Source organism: Bubalus kerabau, chromosome 9, assembly GCF_029407905.1.
Source record: "Bubalus kerabau isolate K-KA32 ecotype Philippines breed swamp buffalo chromosome 9, PCC_UOA_SB_1v2, whole genome shotgun sequence".
Classification (NCBI taxonomy): domain Eukaryota; kingdom Metazoa; phylum Chordata; class Mammalia; order Artiodactyla; family Bovidae; genus Bubalus; species Bubalus kerabau.
In genome coordinates this window covers 58,190,141-58,216,582 of record NC_073632.1, presented here as the reverse complement: position 1 = coordinate 58,216,582, position 26,442 = coordinate 58,190,141, and the positions used below count along the sequence as shown (strand labels likewise).

At 38.0% G+C, this 26,442-nt stretch overlaps 2 protein-coding genes across 8 annotated transcripts in view; both read right to left on the bottom strand.

Moving 5' to 3' along the window:
* The window catches only part of USP45 (ubiquitin specific peptidase 45), a 59,569-nt gene extending 37,139 nt beyond the window's left edge, over window positions 1–22,430 (bottom strand). For 6 of the 7 annotated variants that reach the window (XM_055535401.1, XM_055535403.1, XM_055535405.1 and 3 more), the window contains exons 1-5: window positions 22,308–22,430; window positions 17,168–17,277; window positions 13,639–13,811; window positions 11,446–11,549; window positions 10,332–10,432 (exon numbers count right to left, since the gene is read on the bottom strand). In XM_055535401.1, the coding sequence (XP_055391376.1) occupies window positions 10,332–10,432; window positions 11,446–11,549; window positions 13,639–13,811; window positions 17,168–17,267 (478 nt within the window). In that variant the 5' untranslated portion in view covers window positions 17,268–17,277; window positions 22,308–22,430. The remainder of the gene's footprint in view (window positions 1–10,331; window positions 10,433–11,445; window positions 11,550–13,638; window positions 13,812–17,167; window positions 17,278–22,307) is intronic. The other variant, XM_055535402.1, reaches the window with a different exon arrangement.
* A 1,432-nt stretch (window positions 22,431–23,862) lies between these two features.
* CCNC (cyclin C) overlaps window positions 23,863–26,442 on the bottom strand; it is a 37,539-nt gene continuing 34,959 nt past the window's right edge. Inside the window, exon 12 of the mRNA XM_055535411.1 lies at window positions 23,863–26,252. Within this exon, the coding sequence (XP_055391386.1) occupies window positions 26,219–26,252 (34 nt within the window). The 3' untranslated portion in view covers window positions 23,863–26,218. The remainder of the gene's footprint in view (window positions 26,253–26,442) is intronic.

The following is a 26,442-nucleotide window of genomic DNA, read 5'->3' as shown; positions in this document are numbered from 1 at the left end:
GCTCTCGCTTTCTTCTCTTTAATCATTTCCTGTATTTTCTGGGGATTTTCCCCTCAAGTTTATCTCACTTCTAACTGGATTTCCTAAATTGCTAATGTGAGTTTTGCCTTTCACATTGACTTCATGGTTTTTGTGATCCTGCTTTTTTTCCTAATGTGGAAACATCTTAGTGAGAAAAATAGATCTGTGGGTTCTCAGATGTTTCTTTCACTAACCAAATCTATTACAAAGAAAAGATTTTTCCTTCAACTCAACTTTTACCCTGTGACACAACATTTTATCATAAACTCTATTACCTGTTTTCCCCCCTTTATTCCTGTTTCCCCCTTTATTCCTATGTTAAACACTATTGGTTGTTACTGGATATTTGTTATCCAGATAACGAAGAGTTGTTTTTAAATCCCAACCCTAGAATTCTGAATTAACACAGAAAAGAACTAGAAAAATAGATCTCTCCTCCTGTCCTCCAGATATTAAACATAAATGATAAGAATTATAGCCCATACTAGAGTCTGGGGACAAAGCTTGGTACAATCAATGGAGAGGGTCACTGAAGTACAGAGGCCAGGCATAGAGAAAAGGAAAAGGGGGAAAAGGCCAGACAGTATTCAAACTTGCAAGGAAATGCAAAAGCAAATGAAAAAAGCCAGCCAGTGCTGAAGAAGCACTGCACAAACAAGAGGAAGCCCCATGCTGATCCTGGTTTGCAAACGGGAGCAGTCCACCTCTTAATTACATCTGATATTCCAACTGAAGTCCAGAATTGGCAGATTTCAGGCTATCATTGTAGCTATTGCCACTGGATGGCTTCACAGTGATTTTTAAGAGATTTAGGACAAAAGAATAATTAAATCCAAGCAGTGTCCCTTTTTTGGGGGCAAGGTTGTTGCTGTGATTTTACAAAACTCATTCTCCAACTGGTTAAGTGATTTGCCCAGAATAAAAATGATAATCTTTTGATTATAAATCCATTGTCATTTTGCCAGGTAATTTCTCTTCAGTGATTTATGCACAATGAGAAGAATTACAAAAAAATAGCAGGCAAGATTCGTACAGATTTGACTGTTCTCAACCCCTAACAAATATGACTTCTCACAAGTATTCCCTTTAGTTAACGTTCTTAATAAATGTTGCCATGTTTTAGCTTACTATGAAAACAGAGTGGCTGGGGGAAATAAACTATTAACTCCATATAAATATATACTATATATCTATAAATTATATTTATTATTCACTTGGGAAAATACTTCCAGAAGTAAATTATATTTTAATCTTATAAGGCCAAATAGTATTTGTTAAACCATAAAGTGCAAATGATTTATGTATCTGTATATCACATTTACCCATCAGTTTTCAAAACATCTGGGATAGCATCTTAAAGTAAACAATGTTCATAAGACCATCTGGTCAAAACTGCAGGCAAAAAAAAGCATAAGCATATGGAAAACCAGATTTTACCCTTCCCTTCAGCAGTAAGGGATGACAAATGTCAGACCTAGATATATCCACGCTTCACTGTGCGATGCTTTTCAGCACCACCTGGCTCTCCATGCAGAGCCACCAAATATGGACAGCATTGCCAGGAAGAACATATCCACGGGGCAATGGCAATAAAAATAGTTTATTTCATGGTTAAATAGCTACTTCGCACAAGTGGCAAGAGTCTGTTTTGTTGACTTTTACATGTAACTCTGTGAGAACACGTTCAAAATTAATTATGTTATTAGGCTTGAATATTAAATAGATCCAATAATAGGACTAGAAAATGGACTGACATTTTCTAAGAACTATTTATATGTATCTTATTTAAAGTGCATGTTTTTCATTTTACTAAGCAGCATGGTTACAATGAAACAGTTATATATGAAACAATTTGTATAAATATATGTAAACTATAAATGTAAAAGGTAACAGTTCAAATAAAATTGCTTTATTAAATGTCCACTGTGTACCAGATACTGTATGTACCACTATCTGTAATTATTTATAATTGCCTATGATTTATGACTGGAGTATAAGGAACTGACACACAGTGAATAGCATAGAGAAATTTAGCCTGAAATTCATGATTACATCATGGTAAAACTTTTAGAAACTAAGTATTCATGTACATTTGCTTACTGAAACTGTCAGCTGCGAGTTTAAGTTTCTAGTTGAAAACAAGGGTGTTTGAATCAGTCTCACAGTTATCTGACCTACACACAGGTATGCATTTTAATAAAATGCAATTTATTACTTCCAACGTAGAATAATTACTGATCATTTTGCTTTTAGAGACAACAAAGCTTTCTCAATCTGGCAGCGATTTTAGATCATATTCACTTTAAGAACTCTTCCTTTATGAACACAGAATGAATGCAACTAAGGGCTGAACTTCAAGAGGTTTTGAAGGATGGTATAATTAAAAGGACAAAGCTGCTACAACAATAACAAAAAAATAAACTAGACAAAGTCTTCACTTTCTGGCTGAAGCACCAGCAGAGCCAAAATAAAGAGAAAAGAAAAATGTTTTCAAAATTTGGCTAAGACTATCTAAAAAGTAATCTTAAGCACCTCAAATTTTGCTACAATAAAAATGAGTCCAACACAAAGATTCCCTACCATTTAAACCAACTCTAGATATTAAATCAGAGAAGGCAACGGCACCCCACTCCAATACTCTTGCCTGGAAAACCCCATGGTCGGAGGAGACTGGTAGGCTGCAGTCCATGGGGTCGCTAAGAGTCTAACACGACTGAGCGACTTCACTTTCACTTTTCACTTTCATGCCTTGGAGAAGGAAATGGCAACCCACTCCAGTGTTCTTGCCTGGAGAATCCCAGGGACGGGTGAGCCTGGTGGGCTGCCGTCTCTGGGGTCGCACAGAGTTGGACACAACTGAAGCGACTTAGCAGCAGCAGATATTAAATTATAAACTTTAAAAAATCCTTAATGTACCAGAAAATTGTGAGTTAATATGTTTATAACCTTAGAATAAAAAGACTTTCAAAGCATGATCTCAAAGGCTAAAAAACCATTACAAAAAAGACTGGTGGACTTAGTAACAATGACTCTAAAAATTTCATTGCTGCTCCCTCCAAACCCCCAAAAACAAAACCAAAAAAATCGCTAAAAACTATAAAGAAAGTTAGACACAGAAAAATGAGTATTCTTGCCAACTATATCCTTTGCATAGTCTTTCTAGAGGACAGCTTAACAACAGTAATCAAAATTCAAGATGTGCTTATAAATTGGCCAGAAATTCCAAAAAATTTAACCTACAGAAATAGAGAAGCAAATACACAGAGATGCAGTTTTGCTCATCACAGGAACAAAGATGCAGTTTTGCTCATCATGGGAGAAGGCAATGGCAACCCACTCCAGTACTCTTGCCTGGAAAATCCCATGGGTAGAGGAGCCTAGTAGGCTGCAGTCCATGGGGTCGCTAAGAGTCTAACACGACTGAGCGACTTCACTTTCACTTTTCACTTTCATGCATTGGAGAAGGAAACGGCAACCCACTCCAGTGTTCTTGCCTGGAGAATTCCAGGGACGGGGGAGCCTGGTGGGCTGCCGTCTATGGGGTCGCACAGAGTCGGACACGACTGAAGTGACTTAGCAGGAGAAAACTGAAAACAACCAACAGTGGATTTGTTGCCAAATAATATCAAATGTTGCTCTTTTCGCAAAGGCATAAATATTTGTGAACTGTCTTGGTTAAACCAGAGCTGGAACACTAGTGCATCCTGAATGTCCCATAGGCATGAGGAAAGCAAACTTATTTTGCAGTTTGCTTATTTAAAGAAAGAATCTGAAAGCATTATCTCCTCTGTTAACTTTCCTCATTGTAAAGATCATGATCAAACGAAGGCACACAGCTAATTGTACAGAGTAGATTCAAACCTGGGCAATCTGGGTTCAGAATCCACACATCCATTATGATCTGCTATCTGTCTGTCTAAGAATGGATGATAAGGTTTCTAAGTGTAACAACTTAAGACACTGATGAAATGCTAGTGGTGATAGAAAAGACTACTGCTTTCAAGCAAAAGTTGTATATAATCAATTGCTGGATGTCTTTGGTGTATGAATTTATAGCTTTATTAAAGTTTATAGCAGCCCTTCTCAAAGGGTTCATCAAAAAATATTAAGCCCTAATACTATACGTACCCACTGTATGCAATTTAACATCTTCCTCTATACCCAGAAGGGTACAAGTTAGCACCATTTTGGGGAGAACTGAGTAAATTCATTCAAGTGGTTTTCTGTGTTCTGTAATTCGGAAGAGGAATTCCAGATTTAAATCCCTACAGGTAATAAGTTGTTTTTTTAAATGTTCAACATGTTTTTTGTCCCTAACCCCGTTCATATATGGGAATAACTATTTTTAGTACTTATTTTCTGAAAACGCAAATTTTAGGCATACAACTGTCACTTTATAGCAGAACTGTATTATTTATTTTAAAAAGTATTACATTATATATTGTTATTGTAAAAGGGTACAATATTATTTATACTCAGATATATTATTTCAGATTCCAAATGTATATACTTTCTTATTTCAAAAACAGGTACAACAAACTTAATAAAACCAAAGAACCAACATGTCTTTTTACATCAGGAGCATAAGCTTGATGAATTGAACAGAATATAATATTTCATGCTCTCTTTAAGTTCTTTGAAAATGGCATCCCATCAGTATTACTCAAATTTACTGGTTTAGAAAAGAATGTGGGATTCTCTACCATCTGCCTAGTTCACATATATGCAATGACACAATTTCGACAGGAATTCCTGTGTTTGTAGAATACTTCTGTGATATTTACAAGACTATCAAAATGAGCAATAAGCCCTCTGCGAAAATTGGCCCACATATTTCTGGTTTTCTGGGTGGGTCTCACACGAAAGTTTTCTTGCTCTTTTTCCAATCTTGTGTTATATATGACCTTTTCATTATAAGGAGATTTTATTTGTTGTTTTTAGTTTTCTGATATGTGTTTGAGGTGGAGATTGTGGAGAGTTTTTTTTTTTAAAGCAAATCCTAGCATCAGATGTGAGATCTACACAGCTGTAAGCATTCTTCTGGGAACCAGCACTAGGGTTCCCTCAACTGCTTAATGCAATTACCTAAACCAGTCATGTAGTATTAATGTAATTTGCCCATTTCTACAGCTGAAAAGATTAATCTTCAAAGAATAAAAAGGAAAAACTTGCTATCCCACTATTCCTCTACCTTGGAATCAAATAACGATGACTTCACCTGGTTGTTCTCCACATTCCTCTACCTCCTGGTTAACCACTGTCCTTAGAAGTCTGGATTGAGTCATAAAATAAAATGACACTGCCATATGAGTGGGCAGGTATACATACAAGGGCATTCCTATCTATCTCCATTGCACAGTAAATGGTCTTTCTAAACTACGTAACTGATCATCCACTTCTCTGCTTAGAACCTATAAGTGGCTCAATACTGCCTGCAAGATAAACTCTAAACTTACAAGGCCCTTCAATTGGTACTTCCACTTACCTCCAGATTCTCACCTCTCACCATGGCCATCATCACAAAACTCAATCTTGCAGCTATACAATCCCTGAACAGATCCTTCATCAATAAGCTATCTCTCCTTCCCTTTCTGCTTAGCTAATATTTAGCTGTCCTTCAGCTCCCTGCTTAGCTAATATTTAGCTGTCCTTTAGCTCCCAGCTTAGAAATCTCTTACTCTAAATAAAAATTTCCTGGATCCTCTAGGTTAGATACCACTCCAAACTGTTCTCATAGTCCACTGTACTTGCTCCATCACAGCACTATTTAAGCAGCAATTATAATTATGACTTGTCAATATCCCTCACTGACTAAAAGATCAATAATGGCAGGAACTGAGAAACAGATCTGTCTCATGCACTACTCTATCTCCAACATCTAGCAGTTTCTGGCGCAAGGTAGAAACTCAGCTATATTAAAAGACTGAATGAACAAATAATTTGATAATATTCAGGGGTGTTTTGGTGAAAATGCAAGAATTCAGTTCAACAGTATTTACTGCCTAGTTCTATGAGAATCAGAAAGAACGTAAGCCAGGGTACATTCCTCAAGACACGTACAATTGTATAAATCAGACACAGATACACACAAAAGCTGAACACAACAAAACCGAGTGTTAAGATTATAATGTAGGCTACAGAGAGAGATAAAACAAAGGACTGGGAAAGTGTCACTGAAGTAGGATCTGAGCCAAGCCTTCAGGTAAGAAAGATGGAAGACAGAAACTACAAGGATAGAAATGTGTTAGTTCAGCAGTTCTCAAAGGGGATCTGAAGATGACCTCCATCTCTTGAGCGTCCTTAAGCTCAACAGCATTTTCATAATAAGCCCAAGATGTTATTTGGTTTTTTAACTTTCATTCATTCTCAGTTATACAAAGCAGTTTTCCAGCAGCTACATGCCATGTGATATCAGAACAGACTGGATGCATAAGTAGCTATGAGAATCCAGCTGTTTCTATTAAGCCAGACATTCAAGAGAGTTGTAAAAATGTAAAACAATGCCACTGATTAGGTTTGTGTTGTTCTGGAAACAGTTCTCTGTCCTAAAAATATGATATTTGTGTTAACATGTCATGGAATTACTACTATTACTAAATTACTACTATTTTTAAAATTAAAAAACATTCTAATTTTTTTAGTTTTAATTTCTAATATGAGAAATATTGATAGAGTCTAAAGAGCTACTGGGAACAAAAGTTGAGATTCACTGAGCAGAGAGGCTGAACTAGATGCATCAGATGTGAAATGAGACCAGGCATCATGTAACTTAAAAACATGTTTAACGTACAGGTACAGGCTTTCCTCTCAGTAGTTATTTTTACTTAACATATAAAAAGGCTCCTTTTAAGTCACTCTTATCCTTTCACTTGAACACAGTGAATACAGTTTAATAGTCTTTTTGAGTTCCCATATACAGACGTTTTTATATTTCCACAATCTTCATGATTATCATTTAAAATAGCTATATAATCATATCCAGCATTCTTACAAACCCCAATAGCAACTTCCATATTTGATCTGTAAAGCATTTTATAATAATATTACTATCCCAAAAAACTTACTTCTAGAATACCATGGGATCTTATTTTAAATCAAACTTGCCCAAGAGCTACTGAAACTTGGAACACAGAGATAATAACATTTTGACCTAGACCTTCTGGAAACCCTGAATTCAGAACTATGTCTCTCCCTGACTTTAAAGGTTCTACACACTCTCAAACTCCTTCAAGAACCTGTTTCCCCATTCCAAGTGCTACCCTGGTTCCATAGACAGTTAAAGCTTACATTAGCACTTCCTTCTCACCACCTGAAATGATGTCTTCTACCTGTCCAAAGTTTATCCTTTAAGGACCAACTTGGAAGCCAGCTCATCCACTCATGTGTGATTCCTACTGAGTTCAATTGAATACTGTATTCCTCTTTGAATTTCTGAAGGATTTTATGTGAATATCACTCAAAATATAAATTCTATTCGAATTACATCACTATATTTTTAATTTCACACCTTAAACCTTAAGAAAGGTCTTGTCAACCTCTATTCTCATGGGAAAGATGGATGAAGTGCTGAGGAAAATGAGGCTCAGACAAGACTTCCCTGGTGGTCCAGTGGTTAAGACTCTACACTCTCAAAGCAGGGGGCCTGGGTTTGATCCTCGGTCAGGGAACTAGACTTCACATGCTGCAACTAAAGATCGCACATGTCACAACTAAGACCTGGTGCAGACAAATAAATAAATAAATTTAATATTTAAAAAAAAGAAAAGAAATAAAAGAACCTGAGACTCAGATAAACAATAATCTGTTCCAGGTCACAGAGCTAGTGATTGAAAAGAGTCAGATTTGAATGCCAAATCCCCCCATGATTTTTCTCCCATTCTACACTCCCTACCTTACAATATCCTTTGTGATAATAAATACACAAGAAATCTGTAAAATTCAATGGAATCAGACTGTCTTTATTCTTAACCTCAAGGAAGCTCTAATGTAAAAAATCCAGAGGAAATAACTTCTACAACTGTATTTTTGGCACCCATGCCATCCTGTCCCTACATTTCTTCTTTTGGCCAACAAAAGTAATGTGCAGCCTTCAGGAGACAGCCATCAAGACCAACATCTGCTCTCTAAGTATTAAATATCTACAACCACCATATTTTCCAATGAGTGAATGATAAAATTAATCGTTTCTTCTGCTGTCCAAGAACCTGAGTTTACCTCCTCTAGCTCCTCCTCCAGTGTTTTCACCATTACTGTCTCAGAGCAATAGCTAATAAAAATCATTCTCAAAAAAAAAAAAAAAAAAAATCATTCTCTACTGGGCTACAGAAAACACAGCTGAAAACTATACTTTTATATAATTTTTCAGTTTCTGATGCCACCTACTAAGCAGTTCAATTCCTGCTCCAAAGGCATTTCAAAATTATCATGGCCATTTATCCCCATTTGCCTTGTTAACCAAAATTCTGAGATCTGTACTTGATGCCTCCTACTCTTCCTCACTCATTACACCTAGTCCACCCCTCTCCACCAGAACCCCTCCTCATCTTTTACCTGCTCTACCCCAATAACCTCCTTAAGGATCTCCCCACCTCCTCTCTTCACACACAACAGTCCATTCTCCATTTGGCAGAGTAATCTTTATTTTTAAAAAAGATGGAATGACTACTACATTTCTACTTAAAGCACTTCAACAGTTTCCCTGACTTTTCCAATAAAATAAAAATTCTTTACCATGGAATTCCCTACGGTATCCTTCATGACCTGACAACCGTATCTTACCTTCATCACATTCTGCTCTCTGCCAGCAAACCACACTCCCGCCATGTAAGCCTTTCTTGATCACTATGACCATGAGACCACCTATCACGGCAATCTGTTCCTTTCCTTTGTAGCACTTATCAGAAGTTACATGTGTGTTATGTTTGTCTCTCTCCCTATGCTCTAAACTCCATGAGGACAAGTTAAAACTGCTTTTGTTTTACCACTTCATATCAAATAAAGTATTAAGTGGTAGGCACTTAACATTTTTGATTGAATAAACTGCTTCTCTATGTATTCTTAATATATATTAACATGTATTACATATTACTTATATGTAAGATAAGAAAATACAACATATAATACATCACTTCCATAATAAAGAATTTGGCTGCTCTTTGTTCCAAGTTCCTGAGGAGACCTCTCTAAATCCTTGGATTTCCAGAGTGACTGGAGAATCTATTCTACTTATGGTGGGCCCCTCACATCACTCTTGAGAGTTTATGTTAGAAAAGTATCTTTTTTATTCATGTGGGACTCTAGAAAGTGTACACTAATGAGATGACTTGGGATGGGGGCCAGCCATACTAGAAAGAGCAAACGTGTGATTAGAGGGTTGGGATACTGGAGGCTCAGTTAAATCATGTGGCCAGTGATTCAATCAACCACGCCTATACAATGAAACCCTACTAAAAACTCCAGACACCAAAGCTCCAGTGAGCTTCCCTGGTTAACAATACCCTGGGTGTACTGACACATCACTGCACTGGGAAGGTGATGCATCCTGACCCCACAGGAAGAAGATACAAAAGCTTCATGTCTGGTACCTTCCCACATCTCAGCCTATATCTTTTCTTTTGGTGGGTCCTGATTTGTGTCTTTTTTTGTTGTTGCTGCTATATTGAAACTATAATTTTAAGTATAGCACTTTCCTATGTTCTGGGTCATTCCAATAAATTATTGAACTAAGAAGATAGTGGGCACCTTGATAGCCAGTTGGTCAGAAATGCAGGGGGCCTGAGAACTCCTAGCCTGAGAATGGTGTCTGATGTGAGGGCAATCTTTTGGGAACTGAGCCCTTAATCTGCCAGGTTAGCCTAATTCCAGGTAGTGAATGTCAGGATGGCATTATAATGATAACAAATAACAGACGTCATTTCATAAATATGTGTCGAGGTTTATGTAAGTATTTTTATATACATTACTTTCTAATCTTTAGAGAACATGTCTAAGCGTTACAACATTCCCACTTGATAGAATTATCATATAAATAAGAAGTTAACAGTCACATAGACAATTAAATTATTTAGGTGGAACCGAAATTCAAATTCAGCACCATCTGACTCCAAAGCCCACAATCCAGTCCTCTCCATCTTCTCATTATTAGTTATGTAAGATAACATCACAAAATTGCTACCTAAGAATTCACAGCACTCATACTGAGAGGTTACACTAAAATTCAAAGTACTCTTTATAAATGTATCATTTCTTTATAAGAATTATAAAATATTATACTTTAATACAAATTTCTTTAGCAACTGCTGTGAACTTACTTGTTTGTGTTTTAGAAACATGTTTCTGGAGAAAATCAACTATCTGAGCCAAAACCTTCTTATTACAATGTGTTGATAATTTTTCATCACACTCATAACACCTAAAAAGAAATAAATTTAAGCAAATATTATGAAAACATGTTCAGTAGTTTTGCACATCAAGAAATAAAGTTAGTATTTATCCACTTTTGTCTTTAAATTAAGGGGTAAGGGAAATACATAGGGTGAGGCAAGAGCAATGAGATACATCTACAGACATAACCAGGGACAGTTCATACAGAGCCTTAGTATTCAAATTAAAGAGTCTGGGTCACTTATCCTAAGTGTAATGAAGTGCCATGAGAGGTTTTTAAGCAAGGGTTGCCATGATCCAATTTACATTTTAAAAACATCACTCTGTGTAATGTCAGATTGGATGGCATCAGGAATAGCCGGAGATCAGGGTAGATGCAGTGGCTCGAGAGAGAAATGAACAGATTTATATACTTTCAGGTACAGGCAGGAACGAACTGGACATGAAAGAGGAAAGGGAGAAGCTGATGTGGGTATGTCAAGTGACTCTAGAACAGGAGCAATTCTGCCCCATCCACACCCCTGGGGACATTTGGCAAAGCTGTGAGACAGTTTTGATTATCACAACTGGCAAAGCTACTCTTGGCACCCAGTGGTTAGAGGCCAGGGCTAACTCTGTCCTCTCATGAGACAGGCCCCTTCACAATGAAGAATTATCAACACAAATGACAACAGTACTGAAATTGAGAGATCCTTAAGTTTTCACAAACCGTATATGCTTAGGCTATCCCCTGTAGAGAATCACCAAACCAGTTGACTATTGAAGAACTGATACTTTCCTCCTCTGGAATTCTAATTTAGCAAAAATCAACTAGCAAGAATTTTTCTTTAATGTACAGAGAAAATGTTAAAGAAAACTAGAGATATGACTAAATTTCTTTCTTACTTAAATTTTATATTCATGGATAATGTTAATTTTCTTATTTTACAGATTGTGTTCAGGCTTAAAAACACAAGCTGATATAATAGCTTTAGATATATTACCTTATAAAACTCAGATATTTTTTATAATAGACACAAGTACTAACCAAATCTAACTTACCATATGATCCATGTGCTCAGATTAATTATAATACAGTGAAGCTCTGCTCTCCAACTCTTGAAATGCTTCAATGAATGCTGGCCTTCTGAGTTTTTACCACATCCCTAAAGATAAATAGAACACTATTTGTATGACTTCCATACAAGTTCATTTCAAATTAATCAAAACCTAAATTATCCTTAAATGGCAACCCACTCCAGTATTCTCACCTGGGAACTCCCACAGACAAAGGAGCGTGGCAGGCTACAGTCCGTGGGGTCACAAACAGTTGGACAGGACTGAGCATGCAGCAGCACGCAGCACACCCTTGATATGTCAGATACGAAAGTGAAAGTGGAGAGCAAAAAAGTTGGCTTAAAGCTCAACATTCAGAAAATGAAGATCATGGCATTTGGTCCCATCATTTCATGGGAAATAGATGGGGAAACAGTGGAAACAGTGTCAGACTTTTATTTTTCTGGGCTCCAAAATCACTACAGATGGTGACTGCAGCCATGAAATTAAAAGACGCTTACTCCTTGGAAGGAAAGTTCTGACCAACCTAGATAGCATATTCAAAAGCAGAGACATTACTTTGCCAACAAAGGTTCGTCTAGTCAAGGCTATGGTTTTTCCTGTGGTCATGTATGGATGTGAGTTGGACTGTGAAGAAGGCTGAGTGCCGAAGAATTGATGCTTTTGAACTGTGGTGTTGGAGAAGACTCTTGAGAGTCCCTTGGACTGCAAGGAGATCCAACCAGTCCATTCTGAAGGAGATCAGCCCTGGGATTTCTTTGGAAGGAATGATGCTAAAGCTGAAACTCCAGTACTTTGGCCACCTCATGCGAAGAGTTGACTCACTGGAAAAGACTCTGATGCTGGGAGGGACTGGGGGCAGGAGGAGAAGGGGACGACAGAGGATGAGATGGCTGGATGGCTCACTGACTCGATGGACGTGAGTCTGGGTGAACTCCGGGAATTGGTGATGGACAGGGAGGCCTGGCGTGCTGCGATTCATGGGGTCGCAAAGAGTCGGACACGACTGAGTGACTGAACTGAATGTAAATTGGTCTTTGTAAATGAGAATGTTAACTGATACAGAACTAATGAACCCCACAGGAATTAAAAGATTAAAAAAAAAACAAATGGCTGAAATTTGGCGGGGGGGAGTTTTGTTTTAAACTTTTTAAAAAAGTTTCAGAAAGCAATTTAGATTCTCATTAAACTCAACTTCTTGCAGAGAGGCTAATTTAATTTACTTCTTGTCATACAGTAAAAACAGGCATGAGCCAAGTTCATTTCCATACCATTTCTCTGATGCACAGTGGAACACTGAGCATCTTCACAGGCCAGCAGTGCCCCTCCCCTGTACACATACTTCTAATACCCTACACACCTCACCCAACTCCACTGAAAACTACTGAGACTCAGACCAATCACAGTAACTCCCCTCACCAGGTAAGTACAGAAATGAGATTCAATTTCTGTCAATGTGCCATGAGGGGCAGTCTAATGTATGTTTCTGAAAAAGTTTTACATATGGGAAGGGATGTACTTTTTGCCCTCCTTCTGACCTTTGGGGATTGCTGTATGATACATAATGCATGAAACATCTTTGACCATCCTGAAACCATGGAATAGGATAGCACAGCAGAAAAATGGAAGACATCTCAGTTTTTAATGTTTTTTCCACTGAAGTAACTAACTCAGGAGTGACCCTACTTCTGGCTTTCTATATGAGATAAATAAAGATAACTCTTACTGAAAAATATACATATATACTTTTAATTTTATTTAAAAATTCCCTTGTTAATAGTATCAGTTGCGTCTAAGCTCTTACGAGAAGTTACTCTGCAAAAAAAAAGAAAAATCACTTCTCGTAGAAAAGAAAATGAATCCCAAAAGATTTCTTAAAAAGGCTTGGATCCATTTCCTAAGTAAATACAAATAGGTAAAGGAGGGTCCACATATGAGAACTACTGCAAGTAGGTTGGATTCCCTTTCAAAATACTTATAAACCATGCACTATAACTTTCTGAACACAATGTACATTTTACTTTACCTTAAACATTTCTAAGCTTGGCCTTGGAGAGTTCTATCTAAACACAGAATAAATTTATCTTAAATTCTAAGCACTACCAACAGTCCAACTCAGAGCGAGCAATTAAGGAAAATATTTAAGACAAACTGTCACAAAAAAGAGACTTTTCTCACCTGAAAACCACACTTGAGGCACAACCAGATATCAGGAGGAAGTACTGGCTGTCCATCACAGAATCTTCTTTCTTTTAAACATTCCAAGCAAACTGACCACAGGTTCTCAGCTATTGCTTTTTTTACATGGTGCACACTGACAGCATGACTTATATGTTGGCAAGTGAAACCTACTGAAAGAGGCAAAACAAAATTTGAACATCAGCAAGCAAAAGTCAACAATATTAAAATACTATTAACTAAAAAGCACAAAGATTCAAAAGACAAAATAACTTAAAAGAATACAAATGATTCCATTTATAAAACATCTATGAAATAACATAATTATAGAGTTGGAGAACATGTACATTAGCAGTTGCCAGGGGCTTTCGATGGAGAGCAGTGGTGTGGCTATACATAGGCAGCACTCGGAATGGCCAGAGTGTAGTCAAGTATCTTGACACTGCTGGGTATAGAAAGCTATACATGTTATTAAGCTATACACACATACATACACATGTATGTACAACTGGTGAAACCTGAATTAGCTCTAAGAACTGTACCCATTTCAGTTTCCCGGTTTTGATGCTGTGCAATAGAAATACAAGATATTAAATCAGAAGAGACTGGATGAAGGGTGAATGGGGCCTCCTTGCATATGTTTTGTACCTTCCTGTGAATCTAAAATTAGTTCAAAAATTAAAGTTTAATAAATAAATTTAGAAGATTATTTACTGAGCAGCTACTATGCCTCAAGCATTTTGAACATATTTTCTGTCCACTAAGATACACAAGTAAAAATTTTTCCCATGGGCTAGCCCTGCTGTGATACTATTTTCACCACTGCTGAAAGAAAGAAAAGAGAGGAACAAACAACGGCATAGTTTGCAGGAACAAGAATTCTTCTCAGTGAATATTCCCGAATAACAAATATGTTTTGCATGGCCATTAATTATCCTTTATAACAGATTCCAACTATGTGCACTGTGTGGAGACAAAAGGCCAAAATGAGCAAATATGTTCTTAATTCTTCAAATAACCATATTTGTCTCCCAAGGGCTCAGTACACTTCCATTTCTCCTAAATAACCGAACTCTTCAATTTCTCCACCTCAAATGTCCCAAATACCAAACCTACAGCTATCTGCCAAAATCAAACAACGAAGGCAGAGACTGAATACTTTGAAGAGCGAAACAGGAGTATGTACATTTCAATTATCTCTACTTTCCTTTCTGAACATAAAGCATTCCTTTTTATCTACTGGTTAATGAGACTAAATATTACTTCCATTTCATTCTGAAGACAAAGAATGTGACAAATTAAAATACATAATTTCAACAAAAGTAAAATGTAAATCTGATAAAAGATTAAAACTTCTAATTTTACACCAAGAGCAAGTTGTAAGAATTGGCATAAAAGAAGTAATTCTGAAGTCCTTTGGTTGAACAGCAAAGATGCATGCCATTGAAAAAAGGTCTGTTTAGAGAAAGACTGATAAAAATGACCATACAAGAACTAGAAATGGTTTACCAAAAGTCATCACTTTGTTTTTGAGTTTTTATATTTTAAAATTCTAAGGGAAAAATCATTCTACACTCCTTTTGAATCATCTCTAGCATAAGATGTAGCCAAGGTACAACTTAACCATCTCTGACTCTACAATGTAGACACACAAAACAAACTGTTAATGAATCCAGAGATAAGTGAATGCAAGATAAAAAGGTTCCAGGTTCTTCAATTAAACTTACTAGCTTTTAAATATCTCAACTGTATATACTTTTTATAAGTATAAACAAATTTAAAAGTCTGAGGTTTTCCTGTAAGTGTTTAAACAGTTTTTACTATCTTCTGTGAGGAGGGGAAATGTGAAAAATATCCTTCTACATTAATAAGTAAATTTCCTCAGTTTCCTGCAATTTGTTTAATCATATAATTGTCAAATTTTCATTTGACAAACAGGTCCTCTAGAGATTCCTGAATAAAAATATAAAAATGTATTAAAAGCAAATAGTTGTTTCACATTCATAAATCAAAAGCAATAATAAAAATCTTCACATTTTAAAAATATTAATAAAAATTTTACAAGGAGGGCTTCCAGTGTGTGAATGGTGACATAAAATCAACACTTCCCCTTTCTCCTCCCCAAAACTATCCAAGGGCAAAAAGAACAGAAAGCAAAAATACAAAGCTCATTCTCAGAGCAACCAGGAGATAGCTGAAGCCCGAAGTCACAAATTAAATGGGAAGACTTCCACCTCAAAGCAGTGGAGATCAAACAGGAGTGCGCACAGAAGGAAGTGGAGAGAACACCGCAGCAGTGGATTCAGAGAACCACGCATGCTTTGCGCTTACAGAACAAAACCTACATCTCTGTGCTGCAACAACAGTGGCAGGAGCTCCCCTTTATCCAATTTTGTTTTCAGAAGAAATGAAAGAAGGGAATTTCTCATTCACTAAGTGAAAATAAAAAAGCAAGCCATAACGGCAGAGAACAGCCTTATTCCTATGGCAGTTGGAAAGAAGAAAGAATTTGGATTCTGAAAAAGCCCAGGACTGAATAATCCTGGTAGTTGGAAAGAAGTAAAGGCTAACTGGGCTCAAACTCAACAGTTAGGTCTCAACAGTGCTCTGGCCCTCCTTCTTACACAAATATTCTAAACCGAACTGGCCCAAGAAAAGCAACTCTACATGAAAGAACAGGTAATCAAAGAAAATCAAAACCCCAAATTCTGTGCTAAGATAGTAAGAAAAAGGAAGGAAGGAAAGGCAAAAATGGCAGCACAATCACTGCCATGAGAGGAAAACACAAAAAAAGAAGTGAACACTTGAGGCTCAAGTGGCAACACAAAGGGAAGTGACCAGAGAGTTCAGGAAAAATAAATAAAATGAAGGTAAAACCAAAAAGAAGATGAAAGAGACACTGCTGAACACACTAAAAAAATAAAAATGAACAGCGGACAAAAAGAAAAGGAAAACAGGAGTTTTAGAGGCTTTAAGAAAAAATGGTAACTAGGGTAGATAGGCAAAAGAGAGTTGTAAGAATAATCAAACCCCTGAAGAACACTGTATTAACAGAACAAATATTTAAAGACATAATTCAGACTTCCCTCAATTCAGCAATCTGTCCTGAAACACTGTCCAAGTTAAAAACACTCAAAATGGAAATAACAGATTAAAAACATCTTTTTTAAATGGAGAACTGAACTGGTAAAGCCAGTAAGGAAAATCCTCAGAGGCTAAAACCCAAGGCATGAGGCTAAAGAGAAAGACAAACCAGGAAGCCCCTCAAGGTTATCAACCAACCTCACTGGCTTGAGGGCTCGGTTCTAATAGTCATGAGAAACAACAAGAGAAGATGCCAGTTCTAAGTTACTTTATAAAATAAACAAAATCTCAGCAAAAATGCCAACAGGGTATTTTGGAAATAGACAAGCTGATTTTGAAGTAATGCAGAAAATGGCTAAAATAAAGAGCAAAGGATTTCTTCATTAAAAGCACATATGATTCGTCCTCTGCAACACTGTTCAGGATGCGAGACATCATAATTTACCAGCAACGTCATCTGACGAGTCTTCATCATGAGGTATAGGAGGCCTTTTACTTCTCTTAGCTTTCTCAGGTGAAGCTTTGGATGGCTCTTTCACCCGCATCTGTTATTTACTGAAAAGATTGGGGGTTGGGGGGAAATACACATTAATCCTCAAAATTAAAAACTGTATGTATTTTACTTAATGCATATTAAAATGACTTCAAGTTTAATGAGCCTCGTAAATTAACAGAGGAGAAAGAGGGGAACATCAGCTGAAACTAAAGAAATTTTTATTACATCAACACACAAAGGCCACATTACATCTGACTTTAACCAACAGTTCCCTACATGTATGATGTCCAGGTGAATTAAAAAAAATAAACTTTATGCCACCTCTGACTCCTGTGCTCGCCTCGCCCTTTCTCTTTTTTCACCAGCTAGGAAACAGTGGGAGCTGGAAAAGCCACAACAAGCCAGGGACGGATGCCAAGTGCCAAGCACAGTACAGCCACTCTTCCTGCACTGTACGACCCAGTGGACCACAGAGAGAGAAATACATTTCCAACTTTTTAAGCTCTTGCTTTTTTTGTGTGTTTTTTTCCCATTTTTTAGTTATGAAAAATTTAAAACTGTCACACAAGTTGAAACAGCAGTATAACGAACACCATAGACTATCTAGAGTCCACATCTGGAACATTCTGCCACATCTGTTTTATCTAAATATCAATGTGTATATAGACATATCTATACATGTATGTTGGAGAAGGCAATGGCACCCCACTCCAGTACTGTTGCCCGGAAAATCCCATGGATGGAGGAGCCTGGTAGGCTGCAGTCCATGGGGTCGCTAAGAGTCAGACACAACTGAGAGACTTCACTTTCACTTTCCACTTTCATGCATTGGAGAAGGAAATGGCAACCCACTCCAGTGTTCTTTCCTGGAGAATCCCATGGACGGAGAAGCCACAGAGTCGGACACGACTGAAGCGACTTAGCAGCAGCAGCAGCAACACATGTATGTGAGTACATCTGTTTTTGCTGAACTATTTAGAAGTTGCAGACAACATATATTCCTTAAGGAGATTCTCCTATACAGTCACATCATTATCATTTCTAAGAAAATTAATAGTAATTCCCTAATATCATATCTTATCATATTCTAATTTCTTCAGCTAACCCAAAACGTCTGCTTTTTTGAATAAGGATTCAATTGGTTACGTCAGTATATTAAATCGACAGCTGTTCTTCCCGCAAGAAATGGAGAATAGTGTTTCACCTCCCTAACACCCTGGCTTTTTTAAGAGATCAGAACAGTGCATATGAGTCACATTGGAGAGCCTCTCAAAGTGTGGATTTTGATTCAAGTCTATCTAGCACAGGACCTGAGAGTCTGCCTGTCTAAAGAGCTCCCAGCAGGAAGCCACTGCTGGGGTCCACAGACCACAGTTTCAACAGCAAAGCTGCATAATGTCTCACACAGAATTTAATTTTTTGTTCATGCTGTTATTTACCTCTAAATATATTTTTAAGAAATCTCTTATATTTCATAAAAATTCAAAGTTAATTCTAAAAGTTTTAGATAGAAGTTAATGAGGAAATGGCGACCCACTCCAGTGTTCTTGCCTAGAGAATCCCAGGGACGGGGGAGCCTGGTGGGCTGCCGTCTATGGGGTCGCACAGAGTCAGACACGACTGAAGCGACTTAGCAGCAGCAATGCATTTTTTAAAAACCACTATATCCCTGGTAGCTCAGCTGGTAAAGAATCTGTCTGCAATGCAAGAGACCCTAGTTCGATTCTTGGGTCAGGAAGTTCCCCTGGAGAAGGGAGAGGCTACCCACTCCAGTATTCATGGGCTTCCCTGATGGCTCAGACAGTAAAGAATCCACCTGCAATGTTAGAGACCTGGGTTCAATCCCTGGATTGGGAAGATCCCCTGCAGGAGGGCACAGCAACCCACTCCAGTATTCTTGCCTGGAGAATCCCCAAGGACAGAGGGAGTCTGGAGGGCTACAGTCCATGGGGATCGCAAAAGAGTTGGACAAAACTGAGCAACTAAGCACACACACATCCTAAATCCTACCTAATATCATGGTGCTACCTGGCTAAGCTATACTGTAATTTTTGTGGTTGTGCATATGCTTTGATTGATCAAGGTAGAACAATCACTCAATTCAATAATAAATTCTGAATCCTGATTTAGTTGTACCAAGTTCCACATAAGGAAGCTTTTGAGTTTACCATTTTAAAAGCCATTTCCTTAGGCCCGTCATCACTATTGAACCACACTGCAATAAATTAATGCCTTCAAGGTTACAGAGATGCAGAAGGCCTCCAAGTTTCTGACCACTTCAATTCTTCCTGCCTTCACCCTCTAGACTACTTCATTAACTTATGGCTACATTTCAACCTCACAAAATCACTAATTCAAGTATTACATTCTCTGACCACAACTTCAAATTCTGCCAGCTTGCTTGATCAGCCACTCCTATTCTCTTTTAATGCCCATGTTGAGAAGAGGCTACATCTCAACAAGCCCTTCCATGATCACTGTAGCAGGGAAGGGAGGAAGAGAAGCAGAAAATCTAATGCTGGTTCTTCAAGCTTTACTTGCAAATGGTGCAAGTCTGCTTATGTTTTACAGGCAAGTCATATAGCCACATTTAATTTCAAATAGACATGGTGGGGAAAGGGAGGGGTGAGGGTAAGGGGAGGTGTACAAAGAGTACAACCTTATCATGTACCTAGCAAGAACAGATTACGTATACACAGTCTAATGGCTACTATGTCACCCCCCTAACAATCTCAATCCTAGATGAGCCAATTAATCACATTCTCCATGACAGTATCCAAAGAGGCTGGAGAAAAAGTCTTGCAAGAAAGGCGACTGGGTCCACTAAATTAACAACCACAACTGCAAACAGATCAAGACATCCCATTATCTACTACAACTTCTGGTCAACTTATTACACAGCAATCTGAAATTGTTTTCACTCTCCCAATCTCCAACTCCTCCTCTCCCTACTCTTTCAAATATCATCTGGTCTTCTACTTTACTGACAGAAAGGACACAAAAGAGATTGCAAATCAGATATTTCCACCCTTAAACTTACACACTTACCATTGTAACTATTGTTACAACTACTGTAACTTGATGTGCTGAAAAAGAGATGGGCATAACTAAGAGAATCCAAGAAATATGGTTCATAAGAAATTGATCATATTTTTACACCCCACCCCCCCACCCCCCCCCCGCACAGCTAAACTTGAAACTTCCACGGTGGCTCAGATGGTAAAGAATCTGCCTGCAATTTAAGAGACCTAGGTTCAATCTCTGAGTGGGGAAGATCTCCTGGAGAAGGAAATGGCAACCCACTCCAGTATTTCTGCCTGGAGAATCCCATGGACAGAGGAGTCTGGCAGACTACTGTCCTTGGGATTGCAGAGTCGGACATGACTGAGCAACTCACATGCGCACACACAGGTAAACTCCTGATAAAGACGAGCATTAATACATAGCTAATCCTGGCAGAGGAACCAAAAGAACCAGATACTTAGAATCTATAAAAGACTTATGCCTTTTCTCAAAAACACTGACTCAAATGTGGCAATGTAGTCAATTTCCAGTGATTTTTCTGACACATGCAATATGTCTAAACATAGAGTCATTTTGGACAGTAACCTACTATTAAGCAGTCACTCATCTGTATAGCTTTCTTTTTCAATTCCCCATTCACATAAAAAGAGACAAAATTAAAGTCCAATTATTACAAAAAAATTCCAATTATTAGAGCTTCACATATTGCATATCATTAATAATGTGTCTGGGGAGTTCTGAGATCACTCTCACATGTGGAGACTTACTGCAAGGACTCACAAGACCTAGCATAGCGGTGTACTCATGGCTAACGTTTATTGCAGCAATGTAGTGTGAACACACAGACTAGCATAATGAAAAACACACAGGTGAAGTCTAGAGCAATCCAAATGCAGGCTTCCTTACCATTCTCTCCCTCCCAAGAGTGGTCAAACACCCTACATCCTTCCCCCAATAAGTAATGTCTGTGCAACGTTTCTGCTCACAGAAGCCCATTACACACTCACAGGTGCAGGATTTTTATGGGGCTAGTAACTTCTGGATAAACCATGTCCTACAGAATAAACCATATTGTTCCCAGCCAAGCCAAACAAGGACTAACCTTGCAAGCAGACCTTTTTAAGGACAGCAGTCTCAGGCCTGCTATGTTAAGTCTTTTCAGCACAAATAAATTATGGCCATTTTTCTCAGGTGGTTTCCTAATAAAACTTTCCAACTTCCAACTTCTGCATTACCCTAATATCTGTCCATAATGTAGGATGTGCAACTAAACTGTTTATAAGTGGTTTTTTTTTTTTTTTTTTTTTTAAGGCCATGCATGTAGAAGCCCATATTCTCAAGAAAGAAAAAAAAAATTATTTTCCTACTCTTGGGCCATTACTTTCTGCAAGGGTGCGATGGGAAGGAAGAAAGGGACGAAAATTCTTTCAGAGGTTTAAAAGGATACCAGGCTCAAAAAGATGACCAGCACTCACTTTTTCGTGCATCACACTCGGTTCTAAGGACTTCAATGATATTAACCCACTTCATTCTCCCAACCACCAATCACTTTATGAGGTAGGTTGCTATTATTTCCCCCATTTTACACTTGAAGAAAGACAGCCAGGAGTTAGGTGATTTGCACAGGCCAAAGGCCAGTAAGTGGTGGATGGCGATCTGGACCCAGGCAGTCCATCTCCAGGGTTCCTAATACTACACGATGCTTCCAGAAGACCTTGGTAAGACACGCTTTCCTTGGTCTCTAACAAAAACATCCCAAATTCCCGAAAAGAAAATGCGCCGCGAGGCTGAACGCGGAAGGGCGGCCGGAAGGTTGCTGGGTCGCCGCCCCCCTAGGTCAAGGTGAGGCGGCCCCGTCCCGCCTCCCCGGCTCCTCCCGCTGCCGCCCTGACACCCTGCCGGTTCCGCCACTCTCTCATGGCCCTCGGTGACCGCCTGGAGCCCCCAAGGACCGAGAAAGGCGGGGAGAGGGTTCTCTCCCAAGCCCGTCAAGCCACAAGGGGCCAGGGTTACATAAACGAAGTTGGAGAAAATGAGGCGACCCAGCACCGGACCCACAACTCACCCTGACAGGCCGGGCGGCCGCGTCCACAACCCCATGAGACTGCGCCTGCGCAGCTGCCCCTCCCGCCGGCAGGGGCGGGGCCTCGTGTGCCTGCCCCAACGTCCGGACGAGTTGGGACCGCCCCTCGCGTGGCGGCTTACCCGGAGTTGGGCGTGGACACCGGGCTCTGCTGGCTGCAGTTGCACCTGCTTCCCGTACTTATACAGGAGTAGGTAGACCCCAGCTAATCTTAGGGTAACCTAAATAGACTCCTAATTGGATCCCGATAGAGCTTGGAGTTTGCCCACCTCCCGAGTTCTCGGAGTCGGGTTTAAGTCCCACTTGTGGCTGGACACCCTGCCCAGACTGCCTCCGACTTCCGTGCTGTTAAGTCACATCTGACATCATACGTTTTCTTGCTTTTTTTCATTATTGTTGCTTTACCTGCCGTTCTCTCTTCTTTATTTGAAAATTTCCTGACCTATACTTAAACCTCTTTGAAGCTCGATTATTCAAAGTGTTTTGCACTTTGCATATGTTTAGTAAAAGTAGTTGGTTGAAAAATATTTTGTTTGAATGATATAGCAAACATCCACCCTAGTTATGGATAAATGCTACGAGAAAAGATTCGAAATCTTTAGCAGTTCTTGAGACAAGGGACAGATGTGGGCTTATGGAGAGAGTCTTGGATTACGAGTCAAAAGTTACTAGAAATAAACCCCCCAAAACTGATTTTCTCTTTTAAAAACTTTGGTTCATTTCTTAAGAAATAGTTTAAATTATTTACAATTATTTACACATAAAGAACTTGGCAAAGGAAGTTATTAGACATTGGCATTCTGTGTATGGAAACCATTCATTCAACAAATACAACTGAATACAAATATGTGAGTCATTGTGCTAGGTATTGGGGTACATAATCATGTATTTGGGTAGGGAATCATGTATTCCCCTAGGGAAAAAGAAAATACTCCACAAATAAGCCCAGGTTGTGTTGTAATTTTAAAGTAAAAAATGTCTGCTTCATAAATGATTTAACATTGGATTGGAAACAGAACATGGAGGAAAAAAGGACATGAAAACGAGCAAATCTAAATAATTTGAATACTAAATTGCATTATAGGGGCTTCCCTGGTGGCTCAGTGGTAAAGAATCTGCCTGCCAATAAAAGAGAGATTGTTTCTATCCCTGATCAGAGAAGATCCAATGTGCCACAGAGCAACTAAGCACCTTGAACTAACCACAACTAACCATAACTATTGAACCTGTGCTTTTGAACCAGGAGCAGCTTGAACCAAAACCCCATGTGCCCTAGAGCCCCTGCTTGGCAGCAAGACAAGACACCTCAATGAGAAACCCACTAACCCCAACTAAAGAGTAGCCCTGGCTCGCTGCAACTGGAGAAAAGCCCACAGCAACAAAGACTCAGCACAGCCAAAATGAAAAATAAATAAATAAAGGACACTATAATCAAAGGGGTTTTTTAAATATATCATGTACTGGAATCCAATTTACCAGGAAAAAAAGGAGGAGACTGAATCAGAATATGAAATTTTAAGTTCTCTCTCATAAAAAGAAACAGGAATTATGCAAATCATGATACAATACTTAAATTTTTCTTGAAAATGATGAATTTTCAAAGTTATCTTGATTTCCAGCAGATGTACCCAAATCTCCAGAGACTGCAATTTCCATTTCAAAATTTACATGAGTTAAGGCAAATTGTCTAACACTGTTTTTGTTTCTGATGTTCTTCAAATTATTTATCTTTTCAGTTAAAGTGAAATTTATTATTCAATGGATGCTTCAAAGGAAGGAAATTATTTTTAAATAATACCTAGTAAGTATATTTTTATTGCTATTGTCAAGACATTATGAAAAAAAAAAAGACATTATGACAAAACATCAAACAGAAATATAAGTGTGCTTAAAGTCAGCTGTGTATACATTTCAAATAATGTTAAATATCTTAATATTACCATCATTGTTGTCTGGAAATGTATGGAGTACTTTGCTAAGCTATAGGCTATACATATATTAAGCTTTTATCATGTGTTTTAAGAGGTACATTCTTTATTATAAAAGTAATACATGAGAGTTTGGTATAACGTTCCTTTTCTGCCTTTCCACATTCCCATTCTCTTCCTCAGAGGTAACATTTCCTCTCCTCTATTTGCTGTTTCTTGTGTATAGTTTCAGGAATTGTCTTTGCACATGATATGCATTTGTACTACATTTTTATATGATTACCATTTGTTAAAAGAGATCATGGTCAGGTTAGATTACAGTCTACCTTCTATTCTACAACTTGATTTTTCTTTTTCACTTGATTATATATTTTGAACTTATCACCATACTAACCTTATTCTTTTTACTGGTTGTTTAAAATTCCAGTGAATGGATATATTATTTTTTTCCCAATCAGCCCCCTCTTGGTGTACATTTATCTGTGAGTACTTGTGCAGGTATTTTCAATAAGTGATTGGCAGTGAAAATGCTGTGTCAAAAGAAGTTTTGACAGAAACTCTTGAAAAAAATGTTGCATGAAAGGCAATAAATTTCCTAATTCTTCAATGAATTATCTAAAACGTGGGGGCTTGATGTGGATTTAGAAAGAAATGGAAAAAGTGCTAAGTCTCTTAAGAATCCCCTTCTTTCCAATTGTCTTTCACCTGCATTGTGGCAAAAAATAGAATGAGTTGTTTGAGAATGAATGATTGATATCAACTCAGCACTAGTAGACCTCTCCCAGAAAAGTTACGTGATTTCTCTCCCTTGCATCCCACTTTAAGCCTTACTTCCTTCCCTCAAACTAACTCTGAACGAAGAACTTGGGACATTTATTCAAGGAGCAATGATCAGTACTTCTGTTTGACAAGATCTTTTTGCTCTAAGCCTCTTAAATAAACTAAGTTTGGCCCTGTGCTGGTTACAGAAGGACAAATTCATCTCTTCAGGAAAAAAAAAAAGAAACCTACAGAAAAATATTTCTCAAATAAGTAGCCATGAACACTTGAAAAAGAATTGTTTAGTAATATATGCTCTTGCAAAAGTATAAATTAGATTAAATGTGACTCATTGAAGTACATCGTTTTCATATCTGTGTCCATTCTACTTGTGGTTTATGATGGGGATGCTACAGAGAGTACTTGAATCTACAGTATTTAATGACATCTTAGTTCAAAGTCAGTCCACAAAGTAGATTACACAGAGACTACGGTTAAACTCCAAATGACTTGGAAAAAACATAATTGTAAGTGATGTCATCGGTATAGAAATCTGAAGTGGTTTTATTATTAAAATATTAAAACAATAATTTAAAAGTATACCCTTCATGAAATTATTCATTGGATTCATACTTTAATAATGCCAGTTGGAAGCTTATTTTTAAAATTTTCACTGTGAATCAATTTGCAGTTAATATGGCTTTCATTATCCTTGGGAAACAAAATTGAGAATAAAAATAAGGTAATAAACCAAGTTGAAAACAAATTTAAAACAAGGTAATAGGTAAAAAAAGGTAAATTATCCAACAGGCTTAATATGCTTTCCCCACAACCACATACAATGTGTTCTAATTCCAAGAACCTATTATTATGTTAGCTTACACGGCAAAAAGATTTTGCACATATGATTAAGATTATCCCAATGGCCTCACTGTAATCAAAGTTCCTTGTGAAAAAGAGGCAAAAAGGTTAGGAGAAGTGGATGTGACAACAAAAGCAGAGATCAGAGTCAGAGAGAGATGTGAAGATGACAAACTGCTGGCTTTGAAGATGGAGAAAGGGAAAAACAGCCAAGGAATTCAGGCAACCTTCAGTAGATGTAAAAGTTAAGTACAGAAATTCTCCCCTTCAGAAGGACCTTCAGACTTGCTGACACCTTCAGACCTTCAGAAGGACCTTCAGAAGGACCACAGACTTGCTGACACCTTAATTTTCACCAAGTGACTTCTGACCTATAAAACTGTACATAATAAAATTGTGTTTAGTTAATAAATTTGATAATTGTTACATTAGCAATTGCAAACTAACACACTTAGTTCAGTTCAGTCGCTCAGTCTTGTCCTACTCTTTGCGATCCCAAGGACTGCAGCACACCAGGCTTCCCTGGCCATCACCAACTCCCAGAGTTTGCTCAAACCCATGTCCATCAA